We start from the raw sequence: 20,994 nt of genomic DNA on the forward strand, positions 1-20,994 counted from the left end.
TGTAAATGCTTAAGAATATTGGTAAGAATCCCAGCATGGAGAAGTAAATATTATGTGGCATATTTATGACCTGGTTTGCATCGTGATTGCACCATGCAACGTGGTACATGCATGATGTAAACCTCAAGTGAGATTTATGAAGCCACACAAGGCCAATTTTTCTTGGCTTTGAATGGCTTCAAAAATACGGAGTAATGCAACATAGCACAAATTGCTTTCTTGCCTTACTCTGCGCAAGAGAGGTTTTCCATGGGCATTGCTTGGGTGTTCCCCAGAGACGTAACACAGGCCCCCGCAGCACGAGCAGTGCGGGGGGCCCCAACCTCCAGGGGCCCCTTCAGAACAGCACTCTGGCTGCAGAGCTCCTGATTGAGCCTGAAGGGGGCCCGCCACATGCCTTGCAGGGAGGCCCCCTAAAGTTTTGTTACACCAGTGGTGTTCCCACACAACTCCCATGGTTTTGGAGGCATTCCGGATTTACCATCAGTGGTAGACTTGAGAATGTGCCAAAAAGAAACGCCTTCGCTGGATGAGACGCAATGAGGAGAAATATATTTATTTCTTCTTGTAACTTCCTCTTTCAGTGCTGCATTCTGCAGCACACATAGAAAGATGAATATGCTTCTCAGGATTGTTTTTTGCAGGAAAGTGCCCCTTCCTGCACAACAACAATCCTCCATGTAACAGAGGCACCCTTGCACCATTATGCAAGGGTGCCTGTGTTGGCGCTATGGGGAACAGGCAGGAATGCGATGTATTGCCTTAAATACGGCACATTCCTGCCCTATCCCTGTCACGCAGTGAAGCACAGTAAGGTGACTTGCTGAGCTGCATTGCTTGACAAACTTGTAAACTTGTAAATCTTCCCCAAAATGCTAGGGTCAACCTGGAGTATACCCTACTCATATTTCCAGTTTGCTAAGCACACAAGGAAAACATTTGCCATTGAAAGAGGAGCAGACGAGCTGTGACAGGTATATACATAACTAAGCCTCAAATTTCAGCGGAGTCCATAAACTAGGTAAACATAATAAGAAAGGCAGAGATCACACGAATCACTAACAATTATTCGTATTTTTACATAAACTCTGTAATAAAATCGATTATAAAGTTCCATGATGTAGTTTGTCCAGCTGCAATCAGCTTTCGAATCTCACTTCTACAAACCTGTAGCTCATTGTCTTTCTCTTTGTTTTTAATCCATGCCTTCCCTTGCGTCTGTGGGTCGATGAGGAGGGGGTACCTGGGCGCCTTAGTGACTATGATGCCATTCTGGACGGACAGATCATCACCTGGCAGCCCCTGAAGGTTCCACTCACTTATCTGCATAAAGAAGAAAGAGGCGAGTTAGCTTCAGGCCGCCGACAGCTGAACGGAGAACTCATCAATACATGTACCATGAACAAGTGTGCCGTGTCAATCTACATCTAGATAAGGTCAGAACCGAGGCCTCGCAGCCAGGTGCCAGGGGGGGCTGAGCTCCGTACATGTGCTTTGCACGGGTGCCACTCACGTTTCGTTGCGCCACTGTTGAGATTCAGGTCACGATATATCTTCAGATGCAAACTGCAACCTTTAAGCTTTGCTTCCTAAATTATCCATTCATAATTAAAATGCACACACACAATTTAGGTGAGGACGTGGGGAATCAATGTAAAGCAATTTCCATTTGCTCGTGTGACTTATAACATCCGTTACGCCAGTCATACTTTTCAACTTGTAACCATGGTTATAGACATTTTAATGAAACAATGATTGCAAAAATGCCCATGTCGTAGATGACGTTTATAATGATTTTCGATTTTTTTTTCAAAATCATAAACACATTTTTCAAAATCATAAACACATTAAATCATATAAAGCGTAAGGTAGCGCTTCCGCAAGGACAAGGACGAGGCTGCGATTGCTCTAGGATTTGAGGAAGCTTGCCGTCATTCGCGTGCATGCCGTCCCTGTGCTGCTGCCCCTGACAAGTCTTGTGCCAGAGGATGTGGTCCGTCGGCTAGACTGCCGAATTTGGTGCTAGAGACCAGGGTTCGAGCCTCAGGGGTTGCGTCCATATCCTGTGATTCTGGGCAAATGACTTAATCTCCCCGTGCCTGAATGTGTAATGTAAATACGGTGCTCAAGTAAAGCGCTCCAATACCTTTGGGTCGAGTTTGCGCAATATACATATGCAGAACCCCCCCCCCCCCAGAGGTCTGATGCTTGAGCAAGTGATACATGCCTCATCTGCGGTCACCAGTTTATTTAAAGAGTTTTATATAGCGCTGGCTAGACCCGAAGGTATCAGAGTGCTTTACATAAGGTTCCACATAGTTGCAAACATACATCAGTTACAGGTTACCAAGGATACCAGTAAAAACTTTTAAGGAGCATGGAAGAAAGGGAAAATGGAGTGAGGAAGGGACAGGGGGTAGAGTGTAGATACGGCGGAGAGATGAAGGGGAGGTCTGCCCAAGGTCCGGCTGAGTAGGTGACGGCCGGGAGGGAATCCGCAGCCAATCTCCTCTTCAGCTATCAGGTAGCTCCATCGGGCATTGGTCAGATGGCTAGGTCTCAACACAAAAGCATAAAAGGGATAGAAGACGAGAAGAAAGGAGCGTAGAGGGGGAAGGGGGTAGGGGGAATGGGAAGGAGAGGGATACGACAGAGAGACAAAGAAAAGTCTGCCCAAAGTCCGGCTGGGTAGGTGACGGCCAGGGGGGAATCCATAGCCAATCTCCTCTTCAGCTAACAGATAGCTCCACCGGACCTCAGTCAGATAGCAGGGTCTCCACAGTTGAGGGAAAGTTCAAAGAGTACATGTCCTGAAGGGAGAGCAGGATCAAGGTCAGGTGAGGGACATGATAAAGTTTAGGTCAATGACCAGTTTGATTGTCCAGGAGTGGTCAAGCATCGTGGAGTGACCAACTGAGGCGGCCATCTTGAGTTCAGGCAAGGGGGATAATCTATGCAGTAATGCGGCGGGAGGACAGGGCAAGTGTCCGCATGTCTTCCGAGGGGGTTAGTGATGGAGAGAAAAAACACCCGTGGGATAGTTAACCGCCATTAGCAGGTCAGGTTAGGCGCCTCCAGAGTCATATTGCCTCTGCTCGTCGAATCTGCTTCAGGCGCTTGCTTGTGAAAGGCATCGTACTGAGGGGATAGCGCCTTTGCACGCCGAATCTGCTGCAGGCACTTGCTTGTGAAAGGTATCGTACTGAGAGGATTTCTACGTATAGCGCCTCTGCGCGTCGAATCTGCTGCAGGTGCTTGATTGTGAAAGGCATCTTACTGAGAGGACTTCCACATATAACACCTCTGCACGTCGAATCTGCTGCAGGCGCTTGCTTGTGAAAGGTAGCAGGGAGTACAAGGGCTCCCACGCCTCCAGCACGATGTCATCCGCAAATACTTTCCCCCACAAAATAGTCTCTAGCAGCACTGACCGCTCCCTCCAAACAGCGCTCACTGTGCTTCCAGCGGTAATGGAAAGGCCTTTGTGACACTGACCACACTGGAGATAGCCGTTGTGAGAAGTTGGCCTGATGTGCAGTGTTCACTATTCTAGTGATCACTATATATCAGTCCAAACAACCCTTATTGATGATTGGTTGTAAGTCAACCTTATAGACCAACTATCCTAGTAGCATGGATACGAGCAGTCTAAGGCTAAGACTCTAGAGGGCGTGTTAAGCCAGCTGTTTTACCATCACATTACCCCTTGAACACCCAGTGAAAGGACACCACACAAGTGTTATGAAAATAAACAATGTATTTATTAGAATCACAACAACCCTGTACTCTTTATGAGGACAGGGTGCTAAGCACACAACAAAACTCTTATGAAAATACTTAAGTTAGCACGTTATACACAAATGCCCGAGGGGCACGAAAGACCATACACTCTAAAAGTGGAATGCGAATTACTAGCAGGTAAGTAACGATTCTCAGAGGCTTTGGGATCGCTAGGACTGGACTACTGAACCTTTAGATTACTAGCAGGAGGCCTAGGGAACTCGGGTGCAGAGTGGGCACTCTCACGCGGGATGCGGGACAAAGTCTATGGAAGCTAGAATTCACAAAGTTAGTGTTCACGGGCGAACCAGACCTGGTAGGGAGAAAACGACAGTGGATCCTGACCCTTAGATAGTGAGGCTATGCTGGGGCACCGAAATGCCGAAGTTACCTAGCCCAGGGGCTGCAGCTGCATAGGTCTGAAAAGACGTCGGGAATCCTCGTGCCGGACCAGGAACCTGGAAGAAGGAAGTTGCTGGCAGGCGACCAGTGAAGGAAAGTTCGATGGATCCAAGCCTGGATCAAGGAAGAAGAAAACCTGAAAGCAGAGGGGACCAAGTTCTTGAATCACTAGCCAGTGATTAAGTGGGCACCAGGATGGCACCGGGCGAAGTCACCGCAGTCAGGTGAGTGGGCGCTGCTGGGCTCTGCAGTCTCTCGGACCAGGAGGCGTTGTCGGCGACCAGGATGGAGGTGCGAGCTGTCCCACGAAGGTTCTTGCTGTCGACGTCGCTGGACCCAGGATTGGGCAACAAGTCTTGGCAAATGCAAGGCCCACGCGGTGGACCTAAAATGGCGTCTTAGCCGGACCAGGAGGGTCCAGGGTACTTCTCCGATGGAGGGAAGCAAGGGCCAGTCTGGAGCAACCAGACCAGCAGCAGTGTTGTCGTCGGGCGTCGTTCAGAAGGCCACAAGCCAGCGGGCTAGTAGCCAAACAACGCGGTGAGCAGCAAAAAGCAGAAGGGCCCCACGCCGATCGTGGAGATGCTGGGGGGCTGCTCTTCGGTGCTGGAGCTGCTCAGGGTGGGGGCTTCTCGGACCCCAAAGCACTCACCAGGAAATTACTCGGTGGGCTTGCTGTGCAGAAGTCGTGCAGTCTTGGCGATGGCCGGTCCCTCGAGGTCTCGTCGCACCCACGGTTCTCAGCTGGGCTGTAGAGGTGGGTAGAGGTCAGAGGTGCCAGGGAAGCCGGGTCTCGTCGAGCTGGGCAGTCGGATTCCGGAGGAAGGACGTGCAGCAGACCGCAGTGTTCTTGGATGGTGCCTGCGGATGCAGGGTGACTACTCCTTAGCCACAAGGGAGAATCTTGAGGAAGAAATCGTGAAGTCCTTTCGTGGAAAGTGGTATCTTGATTCCAAAGATGATCTGATTTGGAAGGGGGCCAGTTCCTACCTTTATCCTGTAAAAAGGGGCTGGCACGCGACTAAGTCCTGCCCTAGGGGTGGGACTAGGAGGGGGGTGGTTACACCCACTTCCTTGGCGGGCTTTTCCCCAGCACAGGGTCTGGAGTGACCCTGGAACTGGTTCCAGCCAGCCTATGCACAGTGAGCACCGGGGTGCCACGTGCAGTCACCTTCCTCTGAAGCCCTGCCTACCTACAATACACAAAACCCTGTCTGGGACGGTGCTGGCACCGCCCCTGGCAGGAAACCCTTTGTCCTTATCTCCTGCTCTGGGAGGACTCCCAGCAGCAGGAGGGCAGACTTGTGTCTCGGTGGCAGCATCCATTTTGTGGATGCTAAGGCTCTGTCTGACTTTAACCGGGGTTAGGGGTTACATACATGTCGTGTCCCTCTAGAAGGGTGGAATGCTAACCCCGTCGCCAGAATTGGCGAGGGGTTAGTATTCCAATTCGTATGACACCTTACTCGACATGTTTTGATAAAGCGATACCAGAGTTGGCATATAACCGCGAGGATTATAATGCACTTAAGAGTATATGGTATGCGATATCATGGAAACGGCTAAGGGATGGATCCCGAAAGCCGCAGACAGGCTCAGCTCATGCCAGAGCACCATCTCACACGATTCCAAGCACTCTGCCTTCAGGATTGTTAAGGCCTGCCATAGGAGTGACTGATAGGAGATCTGTGTGTCCATTTTAGGGTTAGATATAGGTATACTATATCTACAGCAAAGGGTGATTACACCACCTTGCCCCAGCTGTCGTGCAGCCAGTTGTGTCAGTTTAGTTAGTCAGCCCAGGGGTGGCATAATACATGCTTCAGCCCCTGGGAGACTTCTGGGTACACCTCAGCCCTGGGTACAGGGACTTGGAGAGGGCCCAGTGCCAATTCAGTACCTGAGTACAATTTGGATAGAGAGAACAGTTAGGCTGTGGGTCTGATTAGCAGGCCCACAGCCAGGGAAAGTCGTAAACCAGTGCAGCAAAAAGCAAAAATCTGGGTGATCATAGGATTGCAGACCCTACTCTCCTACATGACCCCCCCCCAAACTTTGGGACAATAAACTAACCTTGACCAGGTGAGTCTTCTGGCTCTAAGTGGAAATACCTGGAGAGCCCATCAGCATTGCTGTGATCAGTACCAGGTCTATGCTCCACTGTAAAATCCATCCCCTGTAGGGAAATGGACCACCTAAGCAGTTTGGGGTTTTCACCCTTCATCTGATTTAGCCACAAGAGGGGCTTATGGTCTGTCTGAATGGTGAAGTGAGTGCCAAACAAGTAGGCCCTCAGCTTCTTCAGGGCCCAGACCACAGCAAAGGCCTCCCTCTCAATAGCTGACCAATTTTTCTCTCTGGGTGTCAACCTCCTACTAATGAAAGCAATAGGCTGATCATTACCATCAAAATTCAGTTGAGACAGAACAGCCCCCACACCCAACTCAGAAGCATCTGTTTGGACAATGAATGGCTTGGAGTAATCTGGACTCTTTAGGATAGGTGCTGTGCACATGGCCTGCTTTAGGTCATTGAATGCTTTCTGACAGCTTGCTGTCCACTGAACTTTCTTTGGCATCTTTTTGCTTGTCAGGTCATTAAGAGGGGTCACTATGGACCCATAATTTCTGACAAACTTCCTATAGTACCCAGTCAGGCCCAAGAAAGCTCGAACCTGAGTCTGGGTGATTGGAGGAGTCCAGTCCTTGATGGCCTGTATCTTACTCTCCAGTGGCTGAACCTCGCCTCCACCTACAAGGTGGCCCAGGTATACAACCTGTGTCTGCCCTATCTGGCACTTTGTGGCCTTGATAGTGAGGCCTGCCTTTTGCAGGGCCTCTAACACTTTCCTCAGGTGGACCAGGTGATCCTCCCAGGTGGAGCTAAAGACAGCAATATCGTCTAGATATGCTGCACAGAAGTCATCCAGCCCAGTGAGGACTTGATTCACCAACCTTTGGAAGGTGGCAGGTGCATTTTTCAGTCCAAAGGGCATTACCACAAATTGATAATGCCCTCCAGGGGTAGAAAATGCTGTCTTGGGTTTGGCCTCCTCAGCTAACCTGATTTGCCAATACCCAGCTGTCAAATCAAATGTACTTAAGAAGTTGGCAGAAGCCAATTTATCTATAAGTTCATCTGCTCTTGGTATTGGGTGGGCATCAGTCTTAGTGACTGCATTGAGGCCTCTGTAGTCTACGCAAAACCTCATCTCTTTCTTACCACCCTGGGTGTGAGGCTTTGGCACTAGAACTACTGGGCTAGCCCAAGGGCTATCTGAGGGCTCAATGACTCCCAGCTCCAACATTTTCTGCACTTCAGTTTTGATGCAGTCTCTAACATGATCAGGCTGTCTGTAGATTTTACTCTTGACAGGCAGACTGTCCCCAGTGTCAACATCATGGGTACACCAATCAGTTTGGCTGGGTGTTAGAGAGAACATATGTCTGAAGGATTGCAGAACTTGCCTGCAATCCTGTTGCTGATGTTCAGTGAGGCTGCCACAAAAGACAACACCATCAACTGATCCATCATCAGGATTCTGAGTGAGCAGGTCTGGGAGAGGGTCACTCTCTTCCTCCTGTCCCTCATCTGTGGCCATGAGCAAGCTCATGTCCTTCCTGTCAACATATGCTTTGAGCCTGTTAACATGGAGCACTCTGAGAGGGCTCCTGGGAGTTCCAAGGTCTACCAAGTAGGTAACCTCTCCCTTTTGCTCAATGATGGTGTGGGGCCCAGACCATTTGTCTTTCAGAGCTGCTGGGGCCACTGGCTCCAGCACCCACACCTTCTGTCCTGGCTGGTACACAGTCAGAACAGCCTTTTGGTCATGCCAAGCTTTTTGAAGTTCTTGGCTGGCCTCAAGGTTTTTAGATGCCTTTTCCATATACTCAGCCATCCTGGAGCGGAGACCAAGTACATAGTCCACTATGTTGGTTGCAGGTTTTTTTGAGAGGTCTCTCCCATCCTTCCTTCACCAAACACAGGGGTCCTCTTACAGGATGCCCATACAGAAGCTCAAAAGGGCTGTAGCCAACCCCCTTCTGTGGGACCTCTCTGTAAGCAAACAAGAGGCAGGGGATCAGGACATCCCATCTTCTCCTAAGAGTTTCAGGTAGTCCATGAATCATCCCTTTGAGGGTCCTGTTGAATCTCTCAACAAGCCCATTGCATTGTGGATGATAGGGTGTGGTGAACTTGTAGTTCACACCACACTCTTTCCACATTGCAGTCAGATATCCTGACATGAAGTTTGTACCTCTGTCAGAAACGACCTCCTTAGGGAAACCCACTCTGGAGAACACTCCAACTAGGGCTCTTGCCACTACAGGTGCTGTAGTGGTCCTAAGTGGAATAGCTTCAGGATACCTGGTGGCATGATCCACTACCACCAGTATAAACTTGTGCCCTGATGCTGTCTGGGGTTCCATTGGACCAACAATGTCAATCCCCACTCTTTCAAAGGGAACCCCCACCACAGGTAGTGGTATGAGGGGGGCCTTTGTTGTGCCACCTGACTTACCACTGGCTTGGCAAGTGACACAGGAGCGACAAAACTCCTTGGTATTCTCATTCATATGGGGCCAGTGAAAGTGTGAGACAAGCCTGTCCCAAGTCTTTGTCTGACCTAAATGACCTGCAAGGGGAATCTCATGGGCCAAGGTGAGAAGGAAACCTCTCAGAGACAAGGGGATGGCCAGCCTCCTGGTTGCACCAGGCTTGGGGTCTCTTGACTCAGAGTACAGGAGTCCATCTTCCCAGTATACCCTGTGGGCACCTGTGGCATTCCCTGCAGCCTCAGCAGCAGCCTGCTGTCTGAGGGGTTCAAGGGAAGGGCAGCTCAACTGTTCCTTCCCCAGGTCTGCTCTGGAGGGTCCCCCTGAGCCCAGAAACTCAACTTGATCAAGTTCAAGCTCTTTAGGCTCAGTTTCCCTCAGCTCTTCCAGATCAGCCTCCTCAGAGACTTGATCCTCAACCTGGGGCAAGGGGGAAGGCAAAGCCTTACCCTTACTGCTCTTCTTCTTGGAAGGTGTCTGGTCCATCATTTCAGGATCCAGCACCTGTTCAGTGGGGCATTTTCTGGCCTGTGACCTAGTCACAGCAAGCACATGTGCTGGCAAGCCTAACATTTCCATGTGAGTACTCTGCTCCACTTCTGACCATTGTGATGACTCCAAATCATTGCCCAACAAACAATCAACTGGGAGGTCTGAACTGACTACAACTTTCTTTTGTCCCTTCACTCCACCCCAGGAGAAAGCCACAATGGCCACACTATGACTAGTAGTGACATTGCTGGCATTGGTCACCAGGAAATCAGTACCTGGCATGATCTGTCCAGGGTCCACAAAGTTAGGTGTCACCATGGTGACACTGGCACAAGTGTCCCTATAGGCCTGAGCCATTTTGCCATTTATCAAAGGTGTCTGCCTGTATTTGCCCAAAGTATTGGGACTTATTTCAGGGGGCATATCCATATCCCCTGTACAGACAAGGACAGCCTGAGTGAGTGTGCCAACTAAGTTGTCAGACCCCTCAGTTCCCAAGGTTAACCCAACTAATGCCTTGGGAGGTACACTACCACTACTGACTGTACTAGGGGGTGCAGTTGCCTTAGGGGCTGTAGTGGCAGGAGTTTGTCCTCCTCTTTTGGTGCACTCACTAAACCAGTGAGATTTACTTTTGCAGTACTGGCACCACCTTTTTGACTGGCCTTCTGGAGTCTTCTTCTTCTGGGAAGCCTGACCCCCACCCTCTTTGGTTTGTTGGGGACCTGGTGAAGACTTCTGGTCATTTTGCTCATTCTTAACATTACCCTTCTGGTCTGCTTTCTTCTGACCACCCTGGTTCTGGTTCTGGTTCTGCTTGATCCTTGTCCTGACCCATTTGTCTGCCTTCTTTCCCAATTCTTGGGGAGAGGTCAGATCTGAATCAACAAGGTGCTGGTGCAACAACTGGTTCTGACAATTGTTTAAAATTTGTTCTCTCATCATTAGATTATACAATCCTGTGTAATCTGTAACCTTGCTACCCAGCAACCAGCCCTCCAAAGCCTTAGTGGCACAATCCACAAAGTCAGACCAGTCCTGAGACTGAGTTTTCTGGGTGTCTCTGAACAGCAACCTGTACTGCTCAGTGGTTAAACCAAACCCATCAACCAGTGTATTCTTCAGGACCTGGTAATTGTTAGCATCCTCTACTCTTGTAGTGAGGAGCTTATCTCTACCTTTACCATCAAAGGAGAGCCACAGTATAGCTGCCCACTGACTCTGGGGAATGCACTGCACAGTGCAGGCCCTCTCCAGAGCAGCCATCCATTTCTGGATATCATCCCCTTGCTTAAAGGGGGGCACTATTTTAGTCAGGTGTTTAGTATCTAAACCCTTCTCTCTATCTCTTGGGAGATTGCTGCCACCAGTGGGAGCTAGCCCACTCATCTGCTGCTCTCTAGCAAAGGCAAGCTTCTCTTTGGCCAGGGCAAGTTCTTCCCTTTCAATCCTCAGTTCAGCTTGTCTCATTCTAGCTTCATGCTCCTTTCTCTGAGGGGAAGTAAATCTCCTCTGTGGAGGATTCCTTCTCCCCTGAGAAGAGGCATTAGAGTGCAGAGATCTATTGGAGTCCCTAGAAAGAGATCTATCTCTCCTAACTCCAAGGTTAGGCCCACTTCGGGTCAGTACTGGGGGTCCCCCAGATCCTAGCCCAAGTAAGTCTAAGTTGGCCCTGGTTAGCCTTCTGACTACCTCAAGACCTTTGTCTACCTCATCCCCAGAGAGTTCCTCTTGATCCTCCTCCTCAACTGCAGTAGCAATGTTGGGGAGATCTGGATCCTCAGAGGTTCCCTCTAAGGCTGGCATGTTCTCATGTAACTGAGAAAGCTTTCTGGCATCATATGTCTCTAAGAGACCTATCAGAAAGGGAATGGTGGGGTTAGACCCCTGCTTCAGTTTCCTGGAGACACAGATCTGTCTCATCTCCTGGAAACTGAGAGCTGCATATCTTGAAGTGACCTGTGGAGGGTCAACACTGACCAGGGGAGTCTCAGTAGATTCTCCCTGGGTAGACATGCTTTTCTAGTGAGGTGTAAGCGGTGCACTTACCTACACTATATGTTTGCCTACTGATCCCTTGCTAGAGTTGTAGTTTAGGGTGTGCTAGGCCCTAGGAGCTACAACAGCTGGTTCAGTAGAACTCAGAGTATTCTAAGCTAAGTTATATGTACCTTTAGTACTTATGTGATCTTTCACAAGATATTCTTAGGGCATGTGTGGTAAAACAACAGCAAGCTCAAATCCCAACCGCTGCTCACCAATGTGAGAAGTTGGCCTGATGTGCAGTGTTCACTATTCTAGTGATCACTATATATCAGTCCAAACAACCCTTATTGATGATTGGTTGTAAGTCAACCTTATAGACCAGCTATCCTAGTAGCATGGATACGAGCAGTCTAAGGCTAAGACTCTAGAGGGCGTGTTAAGCCAGCTGTTTTACCATCACATTACCCCTTGAACACCCAGTGAAAGGACACCACACAAGTGTTATGAAAATAAACAATGTATTTATTAGAATCACAACAACCCTGTACTCTTTATGAGGACAGGGTGCTAAGCACACAACAAAACTCTAATGAAAATACTTAAGTTAGCACGTTATACACAAATGCCCGAGGGGCACGAAAGACCATACACTCTAAAAGTGGAATGCGAATTACTAGCAGGTAAGTAACGATTCTCAGAGGCTTTGGGATCGCTAGGACTGGACTACTGAACCTTTAGATTACTAGCAGGAGGCCTAGGGAACTCGGGTGCAGAGTGGGCACTCTCACGCGGGATGCCGGACAAAGTCTATGGAAGCTAGAATTCACAAAGTTAGTGTTCACGGGCGAACCCGACCTGGTAGGGAGAAAACGACAGTGGATCCTGACCCTTAGATAGTGAGGCTATGCTGGGGCACCGAAATGCCGAAGTTACCTAGCCCAGGGGCTGCAGCTGCATAGGTCTGAAAAGACGTCGGGAATCCTCGTGCCGGACCAGGAACCTGGAAGAAGGAAGTTGCTGGCAGGCGACCAGTGAAGGAAAGTTCGATGGATCCAAGCCTGGATCAAGGAAGAAGAAAACCTGAAAGCAGAGGGGACCAAGTTCTTGAATCACTAGCCAGTGATTAAGTGGGCACCAGGATGGCACCGGGCGAAGTCACCGCAGTCAGGTGAGTGGGCGCTGCTGGGCTCTGCAGTCTCTCGGACCAGGAGGCGTTGTCGGCGACCAGGATGGAGGTGCGAGCTGTCCCACGAAGGTTCTTGCTGTCGACGTCGCTGGACCCAGGATTGGGCAACAAGTCTTGGCAAATGCAAGGCCCACGCGGTGGACCTAAAATGGCGTCTTAGCCGGACCAGGAGGGTCCAGGGTACTTCTCCGATGGAGGGAAGCAAGGGCCAGTCTGGAGCAACCAGACCAGCAGCAGTGTTGTCGTCGGGCGTCGTTCAGAAGGCCACAAGCCAGCGGGCTAGTAGCCAAACAACGCGGTGAGCAGCAAAAAGCAGAAGGGCCCCACGCCGATCGTGGAGATGCTGGGGGGCTGCTCTTCGGTGCTGGAGCTGCTCAGGGTGGGGGCTTCTCGGACCCCAAAGCACTCACCAGGAAATTACTCGGTGGGCTTGCTGTGCAGAAGTCGTGCAGTCTTGGCGATGGCCGGTCCCTCGAGGTCTCGTCGCACCCACGGTTCTCAGCTGGGCTGTAGAGGTGGGTAGAGGTCAGAGGTGCCAGGGAAGCCGGGTCTCGTCGAGCTGGGCAGTCGGATTCCGGAGGAAGGACGTGCAGCAGACCGCAGTGTTCTTGGATGGTGCCTGCGGATGCAGGGTGACTACTCCTTAGCCACAAGGGAGAATCTTGAGGAAGAAATCGTGAAGTCCTTTCGTGGAAAGTGGTATCTTGATTCCAAAGATGATCTGATTTGGAAGGGGGCCAGTTCCTACCTTTATCCTGTAAAAAGGGGCTGGCACGCGACTAAGTCCTGCCCTAGGGGTGGGACTAGGAGGGGGGTGGTTACACCCACTTCCTTGGCGGGCTTTTCCCCAGCACAGGGTCTGGAGTGACCCTGGAACTGGTTCCAGCCAGCCTATGCACAGTGAGCACCGGGGTGCCACGTGCAGTCACCTTCCTCTGAAGCCCTGCCTACCTACAATACACAAAACCCTGTCTGGGACGGTGCTGGCACCGCCCCTGGCAGGAAACCCTTTGTCCTTATCTCCTGCTCTGGGAGGACTCCCAGCAGCAGGATGGCAGACTTGTGTCTCGGTGGCAGCATCCATTTTGTGGATGCTAAGGCTCTGTCTGACTTTAACCGGGGTTAGGGGTTACATACATGTCGTGTCCCTCTAGAAGGGTGGAATGCTAACCCCGTCGCCAGAATTGGCGAGGGGTTAGTATTCCAATTCGTATGACACCTTACTCGACATGTTTTGATAAAGCGATACCAGAGTTGGCATATAACCGCGAGGATTATAATGCACTTAAGAGTATATGGTATGCGATATCATGGAAACGGCTAAGGGATGGATCCCGAAAGCCGCAGACAGGCTCAGCTCATGCCAGAGCACCATCTCACACGATTCCAAGCACTCTGCCTTCAGGATTGTTAAGGCCTGCCATAAGAGTGACTGATAGGAGATCTGTGTGTCCATTTTAGGGTTAGATATAGGTATACTATATCTACAGCAAAGGGTGATTACACCACCTTGCCCCAGCTGTCGTGCAGCCAGTTGTGTCAGTTTAGTTAGTCAGCCCAGGGGTGGCATAATACATGCTTCAGCCCCTGGGAGACTTCTGGGTACACCTCAGCCCTGGGTACAGGGACTTGGAGAGGGCCCAGTGCCAATTCAGTACCTGAGTACAATTTGGATAGAGAGAACAGTTAGGCTGTGGGTCTGATTAGCAGGCCCACAGCCAGGGAAAGTCGTAAACCAGTGCAGCAAAAAGCAAAAATCTGGGTGATCATAGGATTGCAGACCCTACTCTCCTACAGCCGTGGAGTAACCTACTACAATTGAGCCATTATGGATGGTAGGGTGCTGTTAGAATTGGGGGTCTCTGGTTGGCACAGGTGAGTACTTGTGACAAGCAGGGACCCTCTCCTCTAGTCAGGGCAAGGGACTTACTCTTAAAAATAACCCCTGCTCACCCTCTAGGCAGTGTGGCGTGAGCAGACAAGGCTAAACTTCAGAGCGTTATGGGTTAAGCATTTATGACCACATACAGTAATTCAATGACACACCACAAATGGACAACAACAAAAAGGGGGGGGGACCAAGAGGGCTAATTTTTAACGGGGTCCGGTGTATAAGCCCTTGAACTGGACAAACAACAAGCATTTACAATGCAATGGTTTCGCCTTTGGAAAAGTTAGAGCTATTGGCATTGTAAATGACAAATTTTGTATTTATGTGTTGGTTTTTAAAACAGATAAATAAATGGCATTGTCCTTTACATTGTTATTAGCTTAATCTCTCGCAAATGTGAGATCAACCACCCACCCACACTAATTTATTTATTTATTTATTTATTTTTAATATTTATAGAGCGCTGCATATACCCTTGGGCGTCTTGGCGCTCCTGGCACTAATGTGGTTCAGGAATGAACTCTCCCAGTGACAATCCTCTGCTGGGCGAAGCACAACTGGAGACCAACGTCTACACAAAGTGCCGGGATGCTAATTAAGTGGGAGTCATTGCACTATGCAAAAACATAGGATAGCATGCATTGAAGCAGAGACACACACTGATAGACCAAACATGGGCAGTGAGACGTGCAAGTGCAGCAGACTGTGAAAATATAGGCAGCAATTAAGACACATAATGTAACTGCAAAGTCGAGGCAAGCACTACAGCATGCCATGAAACATATTAGCATGCACCTAACACCGCCCACAAGGGTCAGCCTCAGGTATTCCAGGAATGGAGTTAATATGATCACGCCACTCAGCTCTCAATTGCTGGATAAGGTGACTGTTTTTTATATTACTTAACATGTCAGATTATTTATGTAGTCTTTTTTGTATGGTATATTGTTGACATCAACAGTTTGTCTTTATTTTGGTGTTCTGTAGTTTTGAGATGTACATAGAACTGCAAATACATTCAATAAACACATAATCACCACACAAATTCAAGTACACAAACTCGAGATATGAGCACAATCATACAGAAACACCAAGCTACACATTGATACAAAGCGACACACTGATAGAAGCACAGTCACCTGCATCTTCATACATACAAACGGTTACATACACAGAGACATCACAATCACAGACACACAAGCGCGAGTTTCATCACGTACTCACTCAGAGACGTGTGTGTACGCAGACAGAGAGAGAGAGGGAAAGCACATGCAAAGTAACGCCCATACAGTAAAAGATATACACAGAATAGCACAACTACACAGTGCACAGGCAACAACAAACACACACATCCACCAACACTTACAAAGCCATTACTACATGCACAGAGATCATCAAATATATACAGACAACTGTACGGACAAACAGATGTGAACAGACATGCTCTTCACATGCTACATGAAAACAGATACATGTAATGCATACCTACACTCAGTGTGTGCTCACAGACAATTAATTCATATATGTCCACATAACAGATGTATAGAAAGGCAATTAAAGGCATACAATATCCTCACAAATGATGTGCGCTTACAACTAATTCACACACTCTCTGTAGACACAGAAACACACATGCATGTTAATGTATTGTAAGCATTCACAATCTCACACGATGAAATGCTTCCGCCATCCCAGGGAGACCAGCGCCGGGGAATACACCTTCCGCTGTGCCTCCAGCAGATATGAGTTCTAACCCCATCTTCTGCGCTTTATTGCGTAGTGTGAACCTGGGTAAATTACCCTACGTACCTGGTAGTCTACCTTCCAAAGCGGGAATGTATAGAAAGCAACCCCAGCCCAGTACTCGGTGGTGTACGGAGTGCCAGGACCCCTCACCCTAGGCGGGAGTGCCCTCGCGGCTATCGGTGCATGTTTGGTACCCAGTGTCTCCACCTGCTTCATGGGCGCATCTCATTGCGTCCCTTAGACAGCGGGGCGGATGTGGGCGCCCTCCGACGGCGCCCTGGGCAGGCTGCCAGCCGACCCAGCGACCTTCAAGTGCCCAGTCGGGTGGGGGTTGGGGTGAGGGACCGGCTGCACGGGCCTGTGTCTTGCAAATCACATGCCAGTCACCCACTGCGCGAATTTATATCAAAACACTAGTGTCGACCCCGAGAACGTGGAGCGCCTTGAGGCCATCCTACGGTCACTAGACTGCTCTACAGTGATATCAGCCTGGAATCATAGCGCGGAGAAACCCAGCGGGGGGATAGGCGCTGTAGAAAGAGATCAGGTGTTTAGCACACAGCGCGCTACACAACACCTGGTAATACAGCGCACACACATTCGGATGAAGATAAGACCCCCTAGGCTGTGACATGCTAGGGAGGGCACGAGAGAGCCGCACAGGTGACCCCGGCCGCATATTTACTTCCAGGGATGCGGTGTGGCCCGACGAGCGCAGACCTCCGGCTCTCAGGCCGGGTGAGAGAGGCAGGGCCACGAGAAAGGAAACCCGGGGAACTACTCCGAGCCACCCACGCACCCCGATGCACCCACTAATAATGAGGGCTGGGTGGAGCGGAGGCTTCTGTTGAGACATGGGCGCGCGTGGCAGCTCTCGTGGCATCACCACAGCCACCAATGACGTCACGACAGCCTTCCGTGGCTTCGTTCCATCAACCCTTCATTCAGATCGCAAGAGTGTTTAATGGCACGGTAAAAGTGAGGCGCCACTGCACAATAGCGACTGATAGAACTACTTCACAGTATCGCGACATATATCAGAGGCATTATAAATGTACCCCATATCACAACCGATAGGGGATGACATACATAATTCATTAAATCACAACAGTTATGGATGAACTCATCAGAACCGAAATAATGATGTCAACAAGTGTAGCTGTTATATCACAACAGTGGATTATTATATTGCAATAGTCATCATTGGCATCATAGCCGCAATACTTCTATCTCATGGCTATGAATGACACCCTAACAGAAATTATTCATAGATCAACAGCTATCGATGACACCAAAACATCTAGTTCATTGCATCACAATAGTTTAATATTGCACGATCCCACTAATTAACAATATTCAACAGGTGTCAACGAAGTCATGACAATAATTGATCATATCGCAACAGTTGTCAAGGCACCAACATCGTCTAGATCGGCATTGTACGAATTAGAACTAATCTCATGGCAGCTTTCTATGAGGTCACAACTCCCATTCTTGACGTCACAACAGTTGTTGGCGATAGCACGATGTCATTGTAATTGCATTTATTGTGGCGCCTACTGCCCCTGACGAGACGCTTTTCCCATTTGTGGTTTCATCCCACGCCTCGTGCCTTTGGGAAGTCTCCAAAACCTGTCAGCAGCATCCCTAGGGTTGTCCATGGCGTCCACACAACTTTTGATGACCTCACACCTGCTCCAATGGCGCCTCAGTTATATATTGATGACATCACATGAGCTCTGATGAAGTCACAATTATTTTAAATTGTCTCTTGACAGTTTTTGATGATGTCATATCAGCTTTCGAAGGTATAATGCCAAATGGTCATGACATCATTGCAGCATTCAATGACATCATAATCATGTTGGATGACATCACAATAGGTGTGGATGGAATCAAACTACTTGTGATTACTTCACACTCGCTTTTAAAAACACCACACTGGCTTTCCATGGCGTCACAAAACGCTTCAATGACATCCCAACAGCTCTGCTTCTCGTTCATTTTTTAAACCTTTCTTCATTTTAGCGTCATATTTAACGTACTCATAAACTAAAATCCCCCTGGTTGTGAGCGGCTAACGAGGAGTCACACTTCTGAGAGGGAAAGGGGAGATGAGGAAACAGCAAAGGAAGACCAAGGGGCAGCAAGCAAAGAAAGTCCAATGAACAGTATGTTATGGACATGTGAGGGAGCCGCACACGCAGGACAGGGCAAGCAAGTAATTGAAAATGGCAGTACTGAGTTTAGGGGGCAGCGATCAGAGTGAAAGGGTTCAGGCCCCAAGGAGACAGGTAAAAGCTCAGATTCTAGATCAAGGACCAGAGAGAGGACAGAAGAAAATATCACACGGACAGCGGGAGGGGGGCCGGGTAACGGGCTCACGGACAGCGGGAGGGGGGCGGGTGAACGGGGTCACGGACAACGGGAGGGGGGCGGGTGACCGGGCTCACGGACAGCGGGAGGGGGGCGGGTTAACGGGCACACGGACAGCGGGAGGGGGGTGGGCAAGCACACGAACAGCGGGAGGGTGGTCAGGAAACAGCCAGCGTGACAGGGACAAGACGAACAATGAACACAAACATCGGTGTAAAAAAAAAAAAAGTACACGCCCACAGTGGCCACGTCTTCATGACGTTGCGGAGAGGGAAAGAATCGGCGGAACGCCCACCAATCGCCTCGGTAAATGACGGACAGATCTCTCTTCCAATGGCTAGCCTCCATTTATGGAGCTAGCCAATGGAAGAGAGAGGCTGAACTAAAGCACACAGTGTAAGACATAAGATTTCGCTCTGCGCGAAAGTCTGCTCCGCAGCTTTCGGCGAGGCGAAACCTAAAAAGGATACACTGTGCCCCAAGGTTGGAGAGATTAAGGAATATGAGAACCAAGCAAAAGTGGGAAAGGAGGGGGGATCCCCCTTTCGGAACTAAAACCCTCACACACCCAGCAAGTTAGGTGTCATGCTTCATCATCTGGGTTTTGTTCCTCGTCAGACTAGCGCTGCAATGTCTGACGGGCACCCTCGAAGGGGCTCTTTATCGGAGATCTTTTGTTCCTGCCAGTTGGTGCATGTGGGTGTGAAGGTTATAGGTGGAGTGTAGGAGTAAAAAAGGGAGGTGATAATTAAAAAAGATTAGGTAATCCACAGGGAATTTTTAATGGTGTGGTTAACTACCTTAATAAAAACAGGAAGGCGAGCAAACACACCGGTGCAAAGATCCAGTAATGTGTGCTCTACCTAATGGTCGACATGTTTCATGCTTTATCAGCAATTCATCAGGACCTAAATAAGAACAAACTGTACTACACGTTAGTGGTCGGGGCAAATACTACCCTCTACAGGAAACTTTAGAGGCAGGCCAGAAGGTCCTGCTGTGTCTTAGTGGAACCTAGGAGAGATGACAACAAAATAAGGGTAGGTCAGTTACCCTAGTGTTGTCACCAAAAGCCTAGATCACAAATGCTTGGTTCTACATTCAACAAGAAAGCTGCAATGTGCATGCATGTGGTGGATATTACACAAAAGAAAATTAAAAACGACTCAAAGAGGGTCACTAGGTGATAACATACAAGGTTAAAAGGAATTATATAAATCTCACCCTAATGGGGACAAGATATGGCGTCAACGGACTTCTCCCATGTGTTGGCACCACGACTGATGGCACCCTACTGATGGGGGAAGGAGAACAAACAAAACAAAATGACCGAAGGGTTAGACCAAGCTCACTAATGCCCATTGGCGCCAGCAAGCCCAAACGAGGACGCACCGCCCATCAATGTCCGGGAATATTGGCACCAACACCCTGTGGTTGGTGGGGATTGAAAAACACCGGTCCGCAGAAGAACCGGCTGACCCGTATTGAGATCCTCATCTATCCCGGGCAAACCACCACAGCATAGGGCAGGTCATAGTAGCTGCACCTAACCAACAAGTCCAAGGTGGGGCCAAGATTCAAGCCCCCAAGCATGTGGGAGCCTGCGGGTTAAGGTAGCGGTCCCAGGCGGTACCATGTCGGCTTACCGGTACCAAGGCAAACAGAGTCCCCCCCGAGGACACTGATCAAGCAAGGAGCGGCTCGCAAGTGCTTGCCGCGTCAAGGGCTGATAGTGTTGAGGAAGATAGCGGAGTCTGCTATCAACCCTGCCGTAGCACTTACCTGTCCGCAGATCGGTCTCTATCCATAGACCTACCCTGACGCGGTCAGGAGGGAAGAAGCCGGAGCAACGTTTTCAGCGTCTCAGAGGCTTATTAGTCATTACGTGGCCATTCCCATTAGCTCCCCGGTCACGTGCCGGGGATCCCGGAAGAGGACATGCATGCGCAGAAGGGCGCTCTGTCGCGGCTGAACCGCTGACAACAGCGCTACAGAGATAACCATTTCGGCGGCCATTTTGTAGTATCTAAGAAGTCATTGGAAAGCCATTGAAAATGGGGTGGAAAATACGTTTAGGCGATCGTGGTGGGCACAAGGGTTAGGTACTGTTAAGGAGGAAATGGCTCTCAGTATATTAGGTTCATGGACATACCACTACGACTAAACGGGTACTCTCAAAAATATGCGACATATAGTGCAAAAATATCACAGATGGAAGTAACATCCTGAGTTAAGGGATTGTTATGTGTGAAGTGAAGCAGATCTGATAAAAAGGTCTAATACAAGGTTTAAAGGACAAAACCTAATAAAAAAGGCCTAATTAGATGACCAGCACTCAGGGCATGGATAGGATGATTAATGTCAAGGAGTGAACTAGCCATTTCTTCATGTCCTAGCGAGGGAACCCCATGGGATTGAATCATTCAAACCCTCAACATCCGTCGAGAGGCGGTGGACCCATCTTTGATCTATTCTAAAAAGCTCCTGATGTGTGATTTGCTGGTGCGCTTCGAGTACTGTCCATTTAAGACTGTCTGCTGAGTGAATCATTTCTCTGCAGTGATTGTACAATTTTGTGT

The 20,994-nt window shown here is 49.4% G+C and overlaps 1 protein-coding gene across 7 annotated transcripts in view; it reads right to left on the reverse strand.

The window, feature by feature from the left end:
- DNAH8 (dynein axonemal heavy chain 8) overlaps positions 1-20,994 on the reverse strand; it is a 10,041,960-nt gene that overhangs the window by 1,890,718 nt on the left and 8,130,248 nt on the right. For all 7 annotated transcript variants that reach the window (XM_078647354.1, XM_078647353.1, XM_078647356.1 and 4 more), the window contains one exon: positions 1,168-1,323. In XM_078647354.1, coding sequence (XP_078503480.1) covers positions 1,168-1,323 — 156 coding nt within the window. The remainder of the gene's footprint in view (positions 1-1,167; positions 1,324-20,994) is intronic.

This window comes from Lissotriton helveticus, chromosome 6, assembly GCF_964261635.1.
Source record: "Lissotriton helveticus chromosome 6, aLisHel1.1, whole genome shotgun sequence".
Classification (NCBI taxonomy): Eukaryota; Metazoa; Chordata; class Amphibia; order Caudata; family Salamandridae; genus Lissotriton; species Lissotriton helveticus.